A 21,179-nucleotide genomic window follows, 5' to 3' on the forward strand; every position below is an offset into this window, starting at 1 on the left:
CGCCCAGTTCATGGGCAATTAGGGTTGGGCAGCAAATGCTGGCGTTCCAAGGAAGGATAAATAAAATAAAATAAAATAATAAAATAAAATAAATCAATAGCAAACGTTTTCCTCAAGCTACTCACTCCAGATCAACAGGTGAGCAGCAACACAGGCCAGGCAGGGCTGACAGGTGCTGGAGTGTCCACAGGGGGCGCACAACGCGCGCTTGCGTATTTGTCGGGAGGTTTGTCCCTGCCGAGTTCCTGTCGGAGCCGCCCGGTGACTGGGGAGCGATGCTGAGGAGAGGCTGAGCGGCCGGGGACGGGGAGGGGGTGAAAATCGATCTGATTCGGCTCGGCTCGGGTACCGCGCTCCCTTCACCATGGCCAAGACATTGAGATGCTGCCGGGAGGGGCACTCCAAAGAGAAAATGAAAGACGACAATGTGTTGACGGTAACTTCGGTGGAGCAGGTGAGAGAGAGGGAGGGAGAGAGAGCGGGTCCGCGCGATTGGTTTGGGGGGCGGGGGGGGGGGGATGGGGGAGGAGAGTGCCTTCCGGCTCCGCCGCATTCTGGGAGTTGTAGTCCAATCGCACCGGAGGTGCCGCCTGATGACTGGAACGGGAACTACAACCTCCAGAATCCCTGTCGCCGGCTCCACCTCCATCCCCGTCCGTCCCCCTGACGCCGGGTGAAGTGCAACAGTTCAAATTTGCCCCCCCGCCCTTTACATGCAACTTTGTAGGATTGGAGTTTGCTGCTGATAATCTATTTGGATCTAGGACTGCAGTTTCTCCACTCTGCACATTTATTGTTTTGCATGCTGAAATTTATTTCATTCAAAACCAGAAATATGGACTCTTTGTCTGGCTTCTATCACAACTTTCTGTTGTCAAGTGTTCTCCACAGGATATCTCAGAGCACTTTACACTAGGAGAAGATGGTGCTGTGCATTAGGAGGGAGGAGGCAACTGAAAGCTCAGAGTTTGGCCTTTGAAGGGGGTGGGGGAGAGTTAGTAAGGCAGAGGAGTAACTGAAATACAACCAAAAAGTACTGGAGAAACTCAGCAGGCGTGGAGGCACCTGTGGAGAGGGAAACAGGGTTAATGTTTCAAGTCCAATATGACTTCTTTGGAACTGCTGCTGAAGAAGAGTCATATTCGACTCAAAACGTTAACGCTGTTTCTCTCTCCACCGATGCTGCTAGACCTGCTGAGTTTTTCCAGCACTTTCTGTTTTTCGTGCGGCACCTGCAGTGTTTTGCTTTTATTTTAGTGAGTAACTGAAATAGTTGAGGGATGACCTCGGAGGATGTAGTGGCGATCAGCATTAAGTCATTTGAGGAGAAGGGTGTGGACTTGTATGGCTGGCAAAGACAAAGATAGAGCAGGGAAAAATTCTGGTGCAGAGTTCTGGATTAACTAGTTTATGTAGAGTGGAAGAGGAAAGGCTGGTATTTGAGAAATCTATCGACCCCAATCAGTTGTATTCCTGTAAATGTTTGTCTAGAATTGAAATATCAGAGCTGTGAGTGCAGCTTATTGATCTAGAATGATTGCACAACCATCAAATGTCATCTATGATTGAGGCCATCTGATCCACTATCTCTGCTGCTTCCCTCCCTTCTTCCTCCAAGGACCCCTTCTGCCCTAGCACAGAGCTCATACCATTCTCTAGTTTCTCTCCTACCTCCCCTCATGGCTCCTCTGAGCTCACCTTGTCCTTGAGACCCACCTCCTGTTCCCTTGATTCCTCCCTAAATTGTTGACTTAACTTCAATAACAGCAACAACTTGTATTTATATAGCTTTCTTTTCAGTAATAAAATGTCCCGAGGTGTTTCACAGGAACATTATAAAATAAAATTTGACACCGAACTGCATAAGGAGACATTGGGTCAAATGACCAAAAACTTGACCAAAGTGGTAGGTTTTAGAGAGTGTCTTAAAGCAGGAAAATGAGGAGCGAGGCAGAGAAGTATAGGGAGGGCGTTTCAGAGCTTAGGGCCCAGGCAACTGAAGGCACAGCCATCAGTGATGGCGCAATTAAAATTGGGAATGCTCGAAGGCCCAGAATTAGACGAGCGCTAATATCTCAGAGGATTGTGGGGCTGGAGGAGCTTACAGAGATAGAGAGGGGTTATCTGTGGAGGAATTTAAAAACAAGAATGATAATTTTACAATTAAGAATTTGCTAGAGCCAGTAGTCATTGTATGTCAGCGAGCACAAGGGTGATAGGCGTATGGGACTTGGTGCGAGTTAAGACACAGCAGAGTTTTGGGTGGCTTCAAGTTTATGAAGAGTGGAATGCGGGTCATCAGCCAAAGGTATGTTGGAACAGTCACGTAAGGAGGTAATAAAGGCATGAATGAGGGTTTCAGCAGCAGATGAGCTGAGAAAGGGATGAAAGTTGATGATGGTATGGAGGTGCAACTCAGCTGTCTGAGTGGTGGCGCAAATATGAAGTCCCCATATGGCTGATGATAACAGTTTGCTTTCCTTGGGTACTGTTCACTCTCCTTAAAACATGCCGTGGTTACCGCCTCCTCAAAAAAAAACCTTTAGCCCTTCCTTCCTTGCAAAGTCTCCAACGTCCTAGAAAGTGCAGGTGACTCCCAAATCCGTGCCCATCTTTTCCAGAACTCTCTGTTTGAGTCCCTCCAATCGGGCCCTGCCACAATATCAAAACAGCTCTTAGCAAAGTCACAAATGACATCCTATGTGACTATAATTGTAGTAAACGACCCCTCCTCATCCTTCTTGACCTGTCTCCACCCTTCGGCATGCTTGATCACTCCATCTTCCTTCAACACCTCTGTCACCCACAAGAACACAAGAAATAGGAGCAGGAGTAGACCATATGACCCATTGAGCCTGCTCCACCAATCAATGCGATCATGGCAGATCTTGGGCTTCCACTTTCCTGCTCTTTTTTTCCCTTGATTCCCTGAGAGACCAAAAACCTGTCTATTCCAGCTTTGAATGTACTCCATGATGGAGCATCCACAACCCTCTGGGGCAGAGAATTCCAAAGATTCGCAACCCTTTGAGTGAAGTAACTTCTCATCTCAGTTGTGAATGATCGGTCCCTTATCCTGAGACCCTGCGTTTTTGATTCCCTGACCAGCGGAAACAATCCCTTAGTGTCAAAACAATCTCTGAGTTGGATCCAGATGGGTGGGATTGCCCTTGTAAGTGGATTTCAACAATAAGTTGTTCTTGTACAGCACATTCCATGCAATCCTGATTCTTGTATCTTTAATGAGAAGCTATCCCTTTTCCCAGTTCACCAAGGCATGCCTTCTTAAGGGCAATTGGGGAGGAAGGCAGTGGCATTGTCACTGGACTAGTAATCCAGAAACCGAGGGTAATGCTCTAGGGACCCTGGTTTGAATCCCACCATGGTAGATGGTGGAATTTGAATTCAATAAAAATCTGGAATTGTAAGTCCAGTGATGACCATGAAAGCATTGTCGATTGTGATAAAAACCCATCTGGTTCACTAATGTCCTTTAGGGAAGGAAATCTGCCCTTTTTACCTGGTCTGGCCCACACGTAACTGCAGACCCACAGGAATGCGGTCGACTCTTTAATGCCTGGAACCTACACCACATGGACATTTTCTTTATTCATTCACGAGATGTGGGCTTCACTGGCTGGGCCAGCATTTATTACCCATCCTAGTTGCCCTTGAGAAGGTGGTGGTGAGCTGCCTTCTTGAACCGCTGCAGTCCATGTGGTGTAGGTACACCCACAGTGCTGTTAGGGAGTTCCAGGATTTTGACCCAGTGACAGTGAAGGAACAGTGATATATTTCCAAGTCAGAATGGTGAGTGGCTTGGAGGGGAACTTCCAGGTGGTGGTGTTCCCATGTATCTGCTGCCCTCGTCCTTCTAGTTGGTAGTTGTCGTGTGTTTGGAAGGTGCTGCCTAAGGAGCCTTGGTGAATTCCTGCAGTGCATCTTGTAGATGGTACACATTGCTGCTACTGTGCAGCGGTTCAAGAAAGCGGCTCACCAGCACCTTCTCAAGGGCAATTAGGGATGGGCAGTAAATGCTGGCCTAACCATCGACGCCAGCATCCCATGAATGAGTTTAGAAAAAGAAATGGGCTGCAAATGCTGGCCTTGTGTTGATGTTCCATCCTTAGATTTTACCCACAGGGTTAGATTTCTGATCTCGGCTAGCTCCCCCAGAGCAAGTGCCCAGCAATGCCTGTAGTTCTATTTCTTTTGGGCTGATCTGTTTTCACTTTTTCCAGTTGGTACTTCCCTTTTGTGCTCTCGCGCAAGTCAAACGTTTGGCCAAAGGAATGGGCTCCTAACTGGTTTGTTGGTATCAGTACTGCCGATTATTTACCTGTTGGGGAGTGTGGGACAGCATCTGAAATAATTACATTGTGTAATGGCTGCACACTGCCTACCAGCTGATCAGCTGAGCGTTCTATGAATATCACTTCAGAGACCTGCACCTGTGTCTAAACCACTGTATGCTCCAGCTTTTGGGTCACCCTCAGCATATTGTGTTAATAGGGTGGGGGCTGAGGGGGGATGGATGCAAATAAGGTCTTTCAAAATCAAGAAGGAAGTAGTTCTTGCTTCCTATTACTAAGATTAGGATCTATGAACACTGTATTTCACCTGTAAGTAAAAATTCCTGTTATAACAACTGTATTTCTTAAAGAAGTGTCCAGAATACCATGTTTTTAATAAAAAAACATGTCTCGCGGAATGTGTGACTCATAACTTGGGTGCAATTTGGATTATGAGTTTCACCAGAGCTGTTTCTTCCTGAAGTGCATCCTCCATGTAATTGTAGTTCAGTTATTCAAGAAGGTTCTCAGGAAGGCTACCATTTAAATGGTGATTAAAATGAGCCTTTTCAACAAATGTAAACCAAACACATTTTTCACATGCTGGAAAATCCTGCAAAATTCTTGAATTTTCCCTTTACAGCCATTAACAGTTAAATTTTGGACTCCAGCTTGTTATTGCTCCATTTTCTGCTTACTTTGCTTCAGGAAAATTAGTAATTTACTGCCCCCCTTCCTCTCAAAGGCATCGTCTTGACCCCACCCCCCCCTCAAAAAAAAAATCCATCTTTGACCCGTCTGTCCTTGCAAAGAATTCAAGACTTTGGTTCATCTAAAGCTCTGCCTGTATCCTATGCAGCACTGGGCCATGATCACACTTAACCTTACTGATTTACAAAACCTCCAATTTAAAATTCTGATTGTGTTGAAATTGCCTCATGTTCTCGCTCCTCCCAATCTCTGAAAACAGCCCTATAATTCGCCACCCCAAACTTGGTTCCTTTGGCTTCTAGAGTATCCTTCTTCATTCTTCCCATCATTGGTTAATGTGCAATCAGTGATCTAGGCCCCACTTTTTTTTTCATTCTTTGTCAGGATGTGAGCATCCCTAATTGCCCGTGACAAGCTGGTAGTGAGCCAACTGCGTGTACCAGTGCATTCCCTATAGTGTAGGTACACCCACAGTGCTGTTCGGATGGAAGTTCCAGGATTTTGACCCAGCGACAGTGAAGGAACGATTATATAGTTGCAAATCAGGATGGTGTGTGGCTTTGAGGGGAACTTGCAGGTGGTGGTATTCCCATGCATCACTGCCTTTGTCCTAGATGGTAAAGGTCAGGGATTTGGAAGATGCTGTCGAAGGAGCCTTGGTGAGTTGTTGCAGTGCATCTTGTAGGTGATACATGCTGCAGGCACTGTGCGTCGGTGGTGGAGGCAGTGCATGGTTAAGGTGGTGGATGGGTGCCAACCAAGTAGGCTGCTTTGTCCTGGATGGTGTCGAGCTTCTTAAGTGTTGTTGGAGCTGCAGTCATCCAGGCAAGTGGAGAGCATTCCATCACAATCCTGACTTGTGCCTTGTAGATGGCGAACTGGCTTTGGGGAGTCAGGAAGTGAATTACTGCAGAATTCACAGCCTCTGACGGTTTAAAATTCCCTGCCCTGCATTCTACCTATTCACTTTTCTGCTCTCCTATGATGCCTTCTCTCAAGCCCAATTCTTTGAGTATATTTTGGCTCATTCCCCCAATAACTCCTTCCCAGGCTTGGTGTTCATTTTGTCTAATTGCGCCTCTGATGTGCCTTGGGGTACTTTTCTATGTTGAAGTCTCTGTACATTGTTGAATGCTCTCAATGTTTTTACTGAAGATTTAGAGGCTTTTCGTTCTGTAGACCATGAAATTTTGCAATTTAAAACATAATATAATTTACCGCAAAGCAATGAAGACCATAATTGCAAAAGTTAATTAGAATTTGTAGGAATTCAACCAAGTTGATCCAGCCAGTTTTTTTGCTGTGGGAATGGGTTGAAAGAGTCGGGGGTTGAATGTCAGAAAGGAGGTTGGGAAAAGTTTTTTTTGTTCACTTGCAGGGTAACAAAATTTTGGAATGATGTGCCGTGGAAGATCGCTGAAACAGGCACTGCCTCAAGAACACAGTTGTACTGAGATTTGTTTCTGATGTGAGAAGGATCTGATGAGACTGTAGAGACTAACAAACAGAATGGGCATAACTGGTGGAGGAGCTAACCAGGAAGACTGCAAATGTAATCCTGCATCTAAACCAAGTCAGCTGACATTGCTTTAGGCTGGCAGTAATTGACCTTTGCACCCACTGGTGAGGCAGGAGAAAATTCGCTGGGGTATCTCACCATCGGTCATGTCTGTTGGCGGTATGCCAGTGTGAGTATCAGGTAATGAAAAGATCAAGCTTGTGCTGATATGAAAAGCACGCAAACACTTACACACGTCCACACACAGGAATATACGTGAGGAATGTCTGACTTAGCAAGTATTGATCCCTGTGGAAGCAGCAATGGTTTCATTCCTTTCAGAAGCAAAAGGAAGGTGTTGTGGGGGGAGGTGGAACCAACCCTGGCTTTAACATTGATTCTTACGGGAAACTATGCTTCACTTAAAGGGGTTTCATTTTAAATTGGTGATTTTCAGGAATGCAACCACCACTTTTCAGTGCGGACTCCCTGGTTCATCATAAATTTCCTATCATTTCAAAGAATTTCATGGGGAATTTTTTGCAGGGCAAAAATGCACGTGTTTCTAAAATTAAGTCACTTGAAGAGGGGAATGCATTGCGATGCTATTATATGATTGTGTACTACAAACAAATACTTCTCAACACAAGAAAAGCTTTAAAAAAAATACATTGGTGACTATCTATATTTAAAAACACTAATGAATCCAATAGGGAATTCAGGAAGACATCCTTTATCCAAAGAGTGTAAGAATGTGGGACTAAATACGACTTGGAGTGAGTAAATAGAAGTTAGATAAGTACTTGAGGGAGAAAGGGATAGGTGGGTCTGATGATAGGGTTGGATGAAGGAGGTCCTTGTGGAACATAAATGCCAAATTAGACCAGCTGGCCCGAATGGCTTGTTTCTGTGTTGTATAGTCTATGTAAGAGTGATAGTAATACTCCTGCAGCTAGAACTGACGGGTCCCTGTTTTGTGGTAGTAATGACGATTCAACTGTCAGCATTCACTATTGTTACTCCTTTGAAACTGGCAGCAACTTCTGGAGTCTGCACATGTGCAGTTAAACGTGGAAGGCGCTTCCCCATAGCGTGTGCTGTTTAAGCCCCTTCACTAAACTGACGAGAACTTCCCCTTTTACGCTGTAATACCGCTGTTAAAATCCCCAAAATAATTACACCTTAATATGATGACTTGGGCTTTTAATGGTTTACTAAGTCACAATTACTTATGAAGACCCTGATATAAATTCCGAGATTTTTTTCAACTCCTTTTTTTTGGAGTTTGTTTCATGATATTTCAGACTCTACTGTTTATGTCCCAATCTTTATTTTGGTGTTTTGTACAATTTATAAAACATGAAGGTTTATCAGTGCAGCTTTCTTCCTGATTTGCAGTCTGTGAGAATGTGTCAATGTGATTGGCTGCTAACCCTGCTTGATGACATCACTGTTGCTGAATGCATGGAGATCACCTTGACTTGGTGTCAGATTCAAGTTAACATCAGGAAAGGTGATATCCACACCACAGAGATAACTAGACCATTTCGGGCAACTTTCTTTGAGGCCAGCAGAGATCGCCACCACTTTGCTGCTACCCATAAAATCTGGGTCAAGGTTTCAGACGTGGACTTTGTTTTTGGTTAATTTCAATGTAAGACAATCATTATCATCTTGGTTTTGTTGCAGTCTGTCATGGATCAGAATCGTGTCCAAAATGCATCGTGAATTAAGTTGATGTGCTAAATGAAATTCTTCTTCCATTATTTTTTAATTGGAAACTGACAGTTCATTAGGCTCATTGAAGCTCGTTACACAATTATTTTTAATGAACTTGGCACTTGGCATTGCTTTTGGAGACCACAGCAGATGTTATCACCAATTTTCATTACTTGGTTCCAAATCCAAATTCATGAGGCTGTAAATTTGAGAGACACCTATCCTCCAATATCACTTTTCTTGACAGATGCTCTGAGTCATGTCAATGTGTCTAAAAAGAAATGAAAGTTATGTAACTATCCTTCAAATAAAAATCAATGGAACTGCTGTGGTTATTTTGAGAAGATGAGCTGCAGACTGCTAAATACTGTTATGACTTTCCTTTTCATGGCAGCAGGCTTATAATTAATTTATGCACTTGGAATACTGTATGGCAAAAGCAATTAAAAAAGATATGCAAACAGCATTGGCAAAAAACAATAGATTACTTGCCAATGGCAATTTTTCCATATTTAGATTGATTTGCTGTGACATTTGGTATAAACTGGTCAGTCAACAGCCATGGAAGCAAACTGGGGTGGGGTGGGGGGAGACTTTGAAGTCCAGTGGATTGCTAGCCTAACTGAGTATTGGGAAGGCTGAAGCCAACCTGGTCAGACAGCATCTTTGGGGAGGGAAACGTTAATTCTGTTTCTCTATAGATGCTGCCTGACCTGCAGAGTTTTTGCAGTTGCTTTTATTTGATTTCCAGCGTCCACGGTATTTTACTTTTGCTCTGGAGTTACTTCCGTTGCCTACCTGGAGAAAATAGTGCGTTGGCTTCAAAACAAGAAGCTTACGGATTATGACTCAATATGTGCAGGTTGAACAATTGGATAAACAAAAAACTTTGTTTAAAATATTGCTGATTGGACTGCATTTGCTTGTGTTGCATACCATGGATTGAATGCAGTGTTATGTAATGTTTGTAATGGGGCTATGAAGAGTTTTATTTGATAAATGCATCTTGTAGGCAAAAATATGGAAATTGAGTCTTGGTGTAGGCATTGCAACATTTAAACCAGGAGCTAAAGCTTTGTCACGGGTTCCTTTGTCTTGCTTTGATAACCTGGACGCAAAATAAAACTTTGGTTGCTTTTGTGTATTAACGTCCAATGCAAATGACGTTTGAAGTTGCCTTGCATTGTCAAAAAGTTAATTGTTTTCTGATTCATAAGAAGGGAAATCTATGTAACAAACTAGCTGCGGCCCAGGTCAAAATAAAATTTAGCACGGAAGGCTCGTGCCAATACAGCTGCTGACCCCTGATTCCCCTTTTGTACGGCCTGTCACTGCAGCAAATAACTCCAAGTGGGTCTATTTTCCTGGTTGAGAAGGATACTTCCGCTATACTTGCTCATGCATCAAAGCGGGGAAGGAGAGGGAGAGAGAGAGAGAGGCATATGATCAAGATGTTGCAACACGTTCTTCAGTTCATGTGTTGGCTTCACATTCTAGCAGTGAGGCAACTCTTCAAATATATTGGCAATTCCCATGGACCCTACATGTGGTTTCCTTAACCATATCTTTCAGCTAAATTAAAGAATCTTGGAAGACAATATTGAAATGTTGATTATGAAACTATGGAAACGTTACGGCCCAAAGAGGCCATTCAGCCCATTGTCTTTGCGCCGGCTGAGAAATTAAAAAACTAGCTGCCCTTTTTAATCCCAACTTCCAGCGCCTGGTCCGTAGCCTTGCAGGTAACAGCACTTTAGTGGTCTCGATATCAATTCCAGCAAGCGTGGTGATGTCATTATGGCTAGAATGAGGTTAGCGAGCAGTAAGCAGTTAACAAAACTATCAATTTCTATCGTTAAATGATGTGTTTCCTGTTACTGTGCCCAGTAAGTTCCAGATTATGAGAAACAGTTTTTAAGCATTGGTGAGAATAAAGGTGTGTGCTGTTTTGCTCCTGTATATTACTGCTTACAACAAAACTGCATTAAAGGATTTTTGCAAAATACTGCGGATGCTAGAAATCTGAAATAGAAACAGAAAATTCTGGAAAAAACTCAGCAGGCCTGGTAGCATCTGTGGAAAGAGAAACAGCGTTAACATTTTGGGTCCATATGACTCTTGTTCGAAGAAGAGTCATACGGATTCAAAATGTTAACGCTGTTTCTCTCTCCACAGATGCTGCCAGACCTGCTGAGTTTTTCCAACATTTTCTGTTTTTATTTAAGGGAATTTTACCTTGTACTGCATGGTCGACCAGCATGATGGTTGAAGAAATCTGGATGCCAATTGGGCAGGGAATATTATTTTCACTTTATAGCCAAGAGGATAGGTTTCGTTAATTACATTGTGGCATGGCATCTAATATATTTCACACTGAAGATTAAGTTTCAACTCGTAGGAGGTTTCATTATTCACAGATTTACATACAGGCATTGCCTTTTACAGTAAATATTAGGAAGATGCTCGAATTGTAACAGCTTTTGATTAATAGCATAAACAAATAGGTGCAGTTTTAATAGCTTCTCCCTTGTTTCTTACGTGCCTTTCACACAAGCACACGTAGACATGCTGGTGACTATATACTGCAGTGTTTTGCGTGTGGTGCATGTTACATGTTGCAGTAGCGGTGAAAGATAGGAGGAAGAGAGAAGGATCTTTCCCAGTAGCTGGGGATGTGTTTGCACGAAACTCATGAAACCGGTAGTAATTGCTGTTGACAAAGAAAGTACTGTGATCGGAACATTGTGGTTGAGAATGCTAAACAAACAAGAGTCCTTTCATACTTGTCTGCATTTTGCAGGCGAATTTTGAATTGAAGGAGCCAAAATGAAAAAAAAAAGTTAAAACAATAATGAACTCTCCACCCTTTGCACCAACCAAAAGTGGCCTTCAATATGCTTTGTAAATACAGTGATTATGCACAGATCATGAAAATATGTAGGGGACAGATACATTCTTCACATTTTTACATTGAGGCACAGCACAGTTTGAAGCATTTGTGTTTTATTTGAATATATGGACTGTCCTTTAGACCAGCGACTTTAAACTTCTCATGGCAAAAATATCTTGTCACTTTACAACCTATGAACTGATGCTTTCTAGTAATGAGAATTTAATATTAACAGTCATTTATTAGCTAAACCGTTTATAATCATAGTTTCATGGATGTTAACAAACAACGCTATTGTTTGAAAACAGTTGTTGTAACGTTTTTTTGTGCAGGATAAATATTCATCTTTGTTTTGGTATTTGATGCTGTATTAGTCATAATAAAACGTAAGCACATAAACTCTCCAGACAAGAGAGAGCACTTTGTTGCGAGTTTTATAATTTCAAAAAGAAAGCATGGGAGGAGCTAGAAATAAGATGGAAATTGAAGTTTAATTGTGGCATTACTGAAACAGCATAACCAAGTAGCTTACAACTCTAGATCTGACACTGTGATTTATATTGAGATGAGAGTCCCCCATGTATGATTTCTTTTTCTGGTGGATAACCCTCTGTGTCATAGAGTTTACAGCACGGAAAGAGGCCCTTCAGCTCATCGTGTCCACGACAGTCATCAAACCCCTATCTACTCTAAACCCATTTTCTAGCACTTGGCCCATAGCTTGTGGTCTTTGGTGTAAGTGCAAATTAACTTAAACACAGCAAAGAAAGTGAAAAGGGTCCCTACATTACTGATAAAAGCACTTAGCCTTGCTACATATTGGTCATGACATTGGGCAAAAGTCTATATGAAATTGAGCAGCATGCAGGAGAGTGAAGTGGAACGAATTGAGACAAGTACTGTTTCTGTAAGTACGTAATTACTTTGGGCCTTAAAACTACTAAAGTGATCCAAATAACAGTGTTAGCCTTAGTAGATTTTACAGTGGCTCTTGCTATCATCAAAGTTCTTGAAAACTTGCATTCAAAATTGAAATGCTTCATGTGGATGCTCAGCTGCTGAAGTAATGGAGGAGCAGAGAGCAGAACAATTGCACTTGCCTTAGTCTTGGGAGTTTTCAAAGCTGCAACCCTTACTATAATGCTGTGTTGCTGAGCGAAGATGGACAGGAATTGTGGCTTTTTTCCCCTGATTACTTAGCAAGCCTCCTTCAATCCCCTGTGCACGCACCCCTGCTTGGAATGAAAAACTATACACAGATGCACATGTGCACTCTACATACACACATACACCCAAAGATGCTCACAGACACACGTCCTCAGATCCACACATGGGTATATACGCATACCTGCATTATCACTCGGACACATACATGTAGTTAGGCACAAACGATTACTCAGATATATACGTGGACACACACGTGCACCAGGTTACTCCGATATACGCACGAGGGGCACATCGACACATACACGTTGATATAAATGAGTACACACACTAATACAAACAGCATACACACAAATATGGACAAATGTATGATGAGTGTCTTTGGCATATTTGACCATTGCCACCCCTCTCCAACACCTCTCCACTGTCATCCAGCTGAGTGGGACTGCACTCAACTTGTTCTATTCTTATTTATCTAATAGTAGTGAGAGAATCTCCTGCAATAGCTCCTCTTCCTGCTTCCATGCTGTCGCCTCTGGTGTCTCCACCGGATCTGTCCTTGGACTCCTCCTATTTTTGATCTACAGGCTGCCCCTCGGCAACATCATCTGAACACACAACGCTAGTTTTCACATGTACGCTGACAACCCCCAGCTTCTAGCTCACCACCACCTCTCCTAAACCCTCTCCCCCTGCCACTTCCCTCAATTGTCAGACTTCAGTACTGGATGAGCAGAATTTTTTTCCAATTAAATATTGGGAAGATCGAAGCCATTGACTTGATTTCCCACTATTGACTTGATTTCCCACCACAACCTCTGGCTGTCTCACCAGTGACTCCATCCGCCTCCCCGGCAACTGTCTGCGGCTGAACCAGACTGTCTGCAACTTCAGCGTCATATTTGACCATGAAATGAACTTCAGCCACATATCCACACCATCACTGACACCTATTTCCACCTCTGTAAATCTGCCTGACTCCACCCCTGCCTCAACTCTCCTGCCGAAAGCCTTATCCACGCCTTTGCTAGCTCCAGACTTGACTATTCTAACACACTCCTGGTCAGCCGACTTAAATTTGAGGTGACCCAAACTCTGTTGCCCGTGCCCTAACTTGAGCCAAGTACCGTTCACCCATCACCGCTGTGCTTCCTGACCTACATTGGACCTCGGTCCCACAATATCTTCATTTTAAGAGCCTCATCCTTGTTTTGAAATCCCTCCATGGCCTTGCCCCTCCCCTGTCTCTGTAACCTCCTCCACCCTGCAACCCTCTAAAATACCTGTGCTCCTCTAATTCTGGTCTCTTGATGAGCCCTGGGGCAGAATATTACATTCGGCGTGCGGGCCCGACACACCTGAGCGTAAAATGACGCACGATGATGTTGGGTGAGCGTCCCGACGTCATCGCGCGCTCACCATATTTCATTCAGCGGGCGCGCACCGGAGTCAGTAGCATGCCTGCCGACAATTAAAAGGCCTATTGAGACGCTAATTAAATTCAAATTTATGCTGCCCGTCCAACCTCTTCAATTTCAATCCATGGGCAGGGTGAGGTTTCCTAAAGCAAATAAACATCATCTAAAAATTTTGTTTTTGAATCAAAAACGTGTCCCAGCTCATGTGACAGAGTCACATGGGGGGGGGGGGAGTGGGGGGACATGTTTTATGACCATTTTATTTCCTTTATTATTTTTTTTAAACAGGGCTTCATCGCCCTGAGGCAGCTCCATGCCTTAGGGAGATTGAAGCGCTCTTTCGTGTGCGTGCGCAAAGATCGTGCTAGGCCTGCCCGCCCTCCTCCCCCCACCCGTGCAGGCAGCGCTGTCGTTTGCATTCCGCCTTAATTTGCCCACCAGCGTGAAATCGCGTTGTGGAGCCAATCGCAGTCGGCTTCCCAACCGCCTCCCGCAAGGGCAAAATCCTGCCCCTGGTTTTAAATGCTCCACCATTGGAAGTTGTGCTTTCAGCTGCCTGGGCCCCGGTTTAGGAATTCCTTCCCTACATCTCTCCGCCTCTCTACCTTCTTTCCTTCCTTTCAGATGTTCTCAAAACTCACCTCTTTGACCAAGCTTTTAGTCATTCTGACCAAATATCTCCTCAAGTACCTTTGGTACCATATTTTCCAGTGCTTTGATTATAAATACAAGTTGTCGTTGTATTATTTAGCTGCAACGCTGAGCTTGGCTTTAAAACATTTTTGTTACTGACCAGTTTAAGACACAGAAAGAATCAATTACCCTAGCTTTAGCAGATTATTGTTTCCCCCCCCCCCCGCAAGGTGCATTCAACTAGGCTTCATTTTTTCTGAAGTGCAGACTGGCACATTCGAAATGTGCTTCATGTCTGTGCCAGCTCTCTGCAGGATTAACTCGGCTAGTCCCACTCCCTTTCCGTTTCCCCGTAATCCTGTAATTTTTTTTTTTTTCGTCTTTAGATAATTATCCAGCTCCCTTTTTGGAAGCAATGATTGAATCTGCCTTCTCCACACTGTTAAGCAGTGCATTCCAGACCCTGATTGCACGTTGCTGAAAATAATTTTCCCTCATGTCGCGTTTGGTTCTTTCGCTATTCACCCTAAATCAATGTCCTTTGGTTCTGGGCCCTTCGGCCAATGGGAACAGTTTCTCCCTTTCTACTCTGTCCAGAACCCTCATGATTTTGAATACCTCTATCAAATCTCCTCTCAGTCCTCTCTTTAAAGAGAACAGCCACAGCTTCTCCAATCTATCCACGTAACTGAAGTCCCTCATCCCTGGAACCATTCTTGTAATTCTTTTCTGCACTCTCGCTAAAGCCTTCACATCCTGCCTAAAGTCTGGTTCCCAGAATTGGACACAGTCTTCCAATTGAGGTCGAATCCATGTTTGTCGAAGGTTCACCATCACTTTCTTGTTCTTGTGCTCCATGCCTTTATTTATAAAATCCAGGATCTTGTGTTCCTTGTCAACCACTTACTCAACCTGCCCCCGCCACCTTGGTCGATTTGAGCATACATACCCTGAGGTCCCTCTGCGCCCGTGTCCTTGTAGAATTGTTCTTTATTTTTTCTATTGCCTCTCCTCGTTCTTCCTGCCAAAATATATCACTTCACACTTCTCCGCGGCAAAGTTCATCTGCCACGTGTCTGCCCATTCCACTAATCTATGTCTATGTCATACAAACATATGATTTAGAGCACAGGAGTAGGCCATTCTGCCCCTTCAAACCTGCTGCGCCATTTAATAAGATCATGGCTGATCTGATTGTGGCCTCAAACTCCACATTCCCGCCTAACCCCATCCATGAAGAATGGATAGTATTATCATACATGGTGTGCCTGACTGCCCACATTCTAATCTTTGGTATGTACGGTTTCAGTTTGAAAAAAACTCTCATGATGGTCTCTTTGCCATTTTTAAAAAAAGATATTTCAATTCGAACATTGAATCTCCTGAAAACGTTTGTAGATTTTCTTCCTGTTGGAAGAGACACATTGTTAATTGTCTCAATGGAATTCAGCCTATATCACTAAATATTGGTCTGTGCAAAATGTTACCTTTTGGGGGGAAAAAAATGCTTTCTGAACTGTTACCTTTGTGACAAATTGTGATGCTTATTACTGCCTGTAACAAAGGTGGCCAGTCCTCATATACCCTAGATTGTGAGTGGCAGCTAATGCTTTAGAGATTTGTGAAGCTTTTTGGTGATCTTTTGTAGAATAGCTTTTCTGAGACAGTACACTTAATTGAATTGGGGGAAAATTTGCTGTCTTTAATATGCTTGGAGTAGCTGCTTTGAGGAAAGCAATGTTTTACTTGCAAGTAAGCCATGTATTCTTAACAATACTACTCATTCAGAAGGGTAGATTATTTACTGAATAAACTGTTGCGTTTAGCAAATGTTCTCTCATCCTGTTATCCTGAGATAGAGGGACATTGATACTCAGTTTTTAAAAATAGCGATTCTACTTTCTTTGAATCCAATTTTAATCTTAATAAAATGTATAGAACTTACCTTTTCCTTTCTGTTTCCGTATAACAGGAGACAGTAGAACGGAATGTGGGAGAGGCATACGATGCCTTCAGAGTTGATCGGAGCCAGCTACAGTAAGTACATGAATCGAAACCACATCAACCTTGCATTCTTAATTAGCACTTTTCTCAGACAAAGACCACCACCTTCAACACCTCTTTGACCCTTTTGTCTCTGACATCTTTTGATTATCTGCTCACACCACACCCTCAATGTGTCTCTTCCCCCCCACCCACCTTAAACCAATTTATATTTCTCCCTTGTTGAAACTATGCTTCAGTTCTGCTGAAGGGCCATGAGGGCTCGAAACGTTGACTGATTTCTTCTCCGCCGATGCTGCCAGACTTGCTGAGTTTTTCCAGGTAATTCTGTTTTTATTTTGTTTTGGATTTCCAGCATCCGCAGTAGCTTTTAGCTTTTTGTTTTTAACCCTGCAATATATTCACAAGGCTGTCCGTGTGTGCGCACTGAAGTCACCTTAAAGCAAAACTGACCCCACATGAATTCATCAGTATACGTGTTGAAGAACCTTGCATGTACTAACAACACTTGGAAAATAAAATATTTTGGTTACCTTATGGTGCAGTTTGAAATATCTGATGTGTGGCACCAGTTGGGTCAAATAGCATAACACCATATAACTGTGAAAATCATAATGTTGGCTTCAAGTTTACAGTGGGCTGTCGCTGTATATTTAGTGTCACACTGCGTGTTAGTAATTCTGATGCATTAATTCTTCCCCAACCTGAGTGCAGACTTCACATGAATTTCCTATGCACCACCAATAACTGGTGCTGGTGGATCAAACGTTTCTTAAATAATATATCGAGGTCATTGTGCTTTTTCTTGATCTACTCCTTACCCTGGAGGTAGAAGTTCCGTGAAACTTGTTTTGAAAACCAAATCTGATGGTTGTGGAACGAGTGAGACTGTTGGAAGTTGCGAAATATTCAAGTGAGAACATCGGCTGTGTCTGTTACCTAGCTCTGTGTCAAAACTATTTGAAACTCGGCTTGAAAAGAGCTCAATTTAGCTTTTCGTCACTGGAGGATGAGACATAGAAAAATGTCCTTACTGAGGCTACTTTGCCAGGTTCCCTCTACTTGATTGTTAGTTTAAGTGAGCTATTAATATTGTGTTTCTAATTTTTGTGAAAACATTTTTTCCCACAGTTGATGTTTTCGTTACAATCTGCACCAACATGGATTAAAAATCAAATTCAGTGCAGCTACTCTGTGAGCAGTGTGAATGTACTTATGTAGAACTTAAGCTGCTCTGATATTTCCTCTGTGGTTACTGCCATTTACATTTAGGCTTATCCTAGTTGCGGTTCTCTGCTTTGTCTCCAGTGCATACGTGTCCCTTTTTGAAGTGCGGGGCTCAGAATTGCACATGCTACTCCAGTTGTTGTCCAAAGCCTCGAGCTTAAATCTACAAAGATTATGCTCTGTGTTGTGGCAATTTATCCCCATATTTTATTTGCATTTTTAGTTGCCACCCCACATTGACATTGAAATTGACAAGTCTGTTGTCCTTTTTAAAGTCTCTCTCTGATAATTATAAATCCTTCACTTTATTTTTCTAGTATCTAGTATTTGAGGATTAAATTTGCATTATGTGGCAGCTTTGGCTCAGTGCTACCACTCTGATCTCTGATTCAGATGATCAGGGCTTCAAGCCCTACACCAGCGCACACTTTTGTATCATCAACAAACTTGCTGAAAGTTGTTCTAATGCTTTCATCCAGAATGTTATTATAGATAGGATTGCTGTTTTTGCTGACGCCCAGCCCTGCATGACTCCACTTGGAAACAGTCTCCACGCAGACCCACTGCCACTAATAACAACCCTCTGCCTATAAGAAGGCAGCTAATTTCTTATCTACCCCAGGACCGAGCTTTCCAATCGCATTGGACTCTTAATAAACCCGGTGTGCAGCATCTAGTCAAAAGATTTTTTGAAAATCCACAAGTACAATGTCCACTAAGCGAGTTTCATTATCCAACCTAGTAACCTTCTCAAAATATTCAACTTGACTGATGAGGCTTGAACCTTCTTTTCCAGAAGCCATGTTGCAAGTCTCTCATAGCCCCTTCTTTGTCCCAGTAGACATGCAAAGTACTTTAAATGCTCCCTTCTAGCAGCTTGCCTCTAATCAAACATTACAGAAAGTGGGTATGTACGGTAGATTCTCCGCAAAACAGCTTTTTAAAACATATGTTTTGTTTGATTCCTCTGCACACACAAATATTAAAAATGCACCTTGCATCAAACTTGGAATGAGTGAATGGTATTTTGTTGAGTTTTTTTTGTCTTTTTACCCACTTATCCCTGCTCTCCCCGCCCCCAACCCTGCACTTGAGGATCTGTCTTGTTTGCTATATTCCATCAGAACGATGCAATAAATTAGGTCCACCATTTACCAAAACACCCAGTGCGTTACACAAATTATGGAACATTTATGCATTTAAATTCAAATCTTCCAATTTGCTTTACCGTAATTGTAGAACTTATCAACTAATTTTAGCAGCCTGTGAAATGTGCAGTAAGCTAATGCATTACCCTCTCTTTAGCACCTCTAGAACATTATTGCTTCCTGGAAGTGATTCTGTAGTATTTCAATTATGTTATTCTCAGCTTTGCCTGCCTAACTCACTGTTCGTGGGCGAGTCTCTTTGACAGTCATTTTTGGTCTGTAACTAAAATGAGTCAATTTATTATCCTGAATTCTTATAATTCTAAATTGTCCTTGAAGTGCTCCTCTACTGTCATGTCAACTCATCAGTCCCATTCTGATTATCACAAGAGGGGGAATATAGGTTTGTTATTTATACGCTAGCCTTTAAATTGGAGGGTGGGTTGAATTGTATTCCAGACTGATGAGATACCAGTCTCCTCAGCTGATTGTAAAGCTCACAGTGTTGGTGGGTGCAGTTCAGCTTCACTCAGAGGCTGACGGATGGTGATACTAAAAACAGAAGCTGCTGATAATGCTCTGCAGGTCAGGCAGCTTCAATGGAGAAAGGCACCGAATTAACATTTCAGGTTGATGACCTTTTGTCAAAACTTGCGATGAAAACCCATCGACCTGCAATATTGACTTTTTTTTTGTTGTTGGAGCAGACTTGATTTTTCATTCTGATATGGGAGATATGCCCATGGCTTCCAAACTCCAGGGCGTCGTAACTTGTGGTGGTGTGGGGGGGGGTGTAGTAACTCAAAGACGCAGTGAGGAGCCCCCTCCCTGGAGATCACCGGGTAAGGATTGTACGACAATTGCCCGGGAAGTTCAAACTTCCATTGGGCAATTGCCCTGCAATGGGAACCATCTGAAAGTACGATTGCAAATCACAAACTTTGGATGGTTCCAACTGTCTGACAGTAATAGCTACCCAGAAAAAGTTAGAAGAATTTAAAAGCAGTTCTAACTCCTGGATAACCATAGTAATGACCTCCCTGCCCCAACTACCGACCAACCCGCCCCTACCATCCCCAATCCTACCCACTTACCGTACAAACTTATCTTCTCCCTGGCTTCTGAAAGTGGCTGGACCGTTGAACTTACCTGCTTTATGGGAGCTAGTGCTGTAAAAAGGGCTTCCTTACCTCCGACTCTCCAGCCCTCTACTTAAGGCCCCAGGAGTGCGCTGCGCTGCACAATTCTTGCCCAGCCTGAGTTTGAAGGTCAGGCGAGAAAGGAGTGGCTGGATTTCCATGTAAGTAGGAGCGGAGTGGAGTGGCAATGTGACTCTGATTGCCGCTCCACTGAAGTTACGGGCCACAAATTGAGATTTGAATGTCCAAAACGCAAAGTGTTACCTGTTACCCAGCATTAACATTTCTTACCCGGAGAACAAAATTCTCTCTCACGTTGCTGCAAGGAACCTGCAAACTCCATTGCTTCGTGGAAAGCAGGACACATATGGCAGGTAGTGGAAGAATGCAGAAATAAATTTTAAAGTGTAGCCACTTAAATTGTATCATCTTTGATGTTGCTGTAGTGTCAGGACAATCTTGACACACAAAGCAAATATCTTTAACCATCTGCAGTGTGAATGCGGGCTTTAGTCCCGATGTGGTGACCTTTAAATTCTGCATCATCTTGCAGCTGACTTGGTGGAAGATAAAAGGCAGTTTCATCATCAGAGGAAATACAGTTTTTGTTGATTCCACGTGGCATGCCACTGAGAAATGGGGCTGTGACCAAGTCTGTTCATAAAGTTTCTCAGCAGATGGAGACAAAGAGGCAATTTACTTGTTTTTTTATATTCTATCCATGTCTGTTTCATCCTTCAGTTTACAGCTATGCTTTCGCTTTTAGAATTATCAGCTTGGCTTTAAGTGATCCCGGAATTGGTGCAAAGTTTTCTGTTTTGATATTGTCATCTGAAGGTATATTTCTTTCCATGGAGCAAACATTTTAGCTTTTTATGTTAAACTTTTTAATTAGTTCTTCTGTGTTTACTGGAAAGACTTGGGGCTTTCTCTTAAACTGTAATTTTTAGATTTTCAGCCTAATGTTGATGTAATGGTTGGCAGTATACAAATGGTAATGATTTCACTTGGCACAAAGCATCGCTTTATATTTCTGTCAATAAAGAAAGAGAGACCCTTGATGATTTGGTGAGCTTGTTCACTTGAGACCAAGATGCCCCAGGTTTGATTTCCCAGACTCTGCTAAGCTGAGTCACGTTAGCCAGGGTTGGCTAGCTAGCTAGTTAGCAGTAGCACCGTTCCAGATGCCTTCAAAGCCCTGAGGTTCATGAAAGGGAAGGCTGATCCCACTTGATCGTTCTCCAGCAGCACCTGTTAAAAACTTTACGTGTGTGTGGAGTTCAGCTAAAGGCAGGATCGAGCTGGGTTGTAATACCACTATTGCAGTTAATTAGTC

General features: G+C 42.9%; 1 protein-coding gene across 2 annotated transcripts in view; it reads left to right on the forward strand.

The window, feature by feature from the left end:
* Positions 1-236: 236 nt before the first annotated feature.
* fntb (farnesyltransferase, CAAX box, subunit beta) overlaps positions 237-21,179 on the forward strand; it is a 76,475-nt gene continuing 55,532 nt past the window's right edge. The window contains exons 1-2 of one of the 2 annotated variants that reach the window (XM_078563186.1): positions 237-454; positions 16,298-16,362. In XM_078563186.1, coding sequence (XP_078419312.1) covers positions 365-454; positions 16,298-16,362 — 155 coding nt within the window. In that variant the 5' untranslated portion in view covers positions 237-364. Of the gene's footprint in view, positions 455-16,297; positions 16,363-20,404; positions 20,535-21,179 lie in introns of those variants that run through there. The other variant, XM_078563187.1, reaches the window with a different exon arrangement.

This window comes from Cetorhinus maximus, chromosome 18 (assembly GCF_964194155.1).
Source record: "Cetorhinus maximus chromosome 18, sCetMax3.hap1.1, whole genome shotgun sequence".
Classification (NCBI taxonomy): Eukaryota; Metazoa; Chordata; class Chondrichthyes; order Lamniformes; family Cetorhinidae; genus Cetorhinus; species Cetorhinus maximus.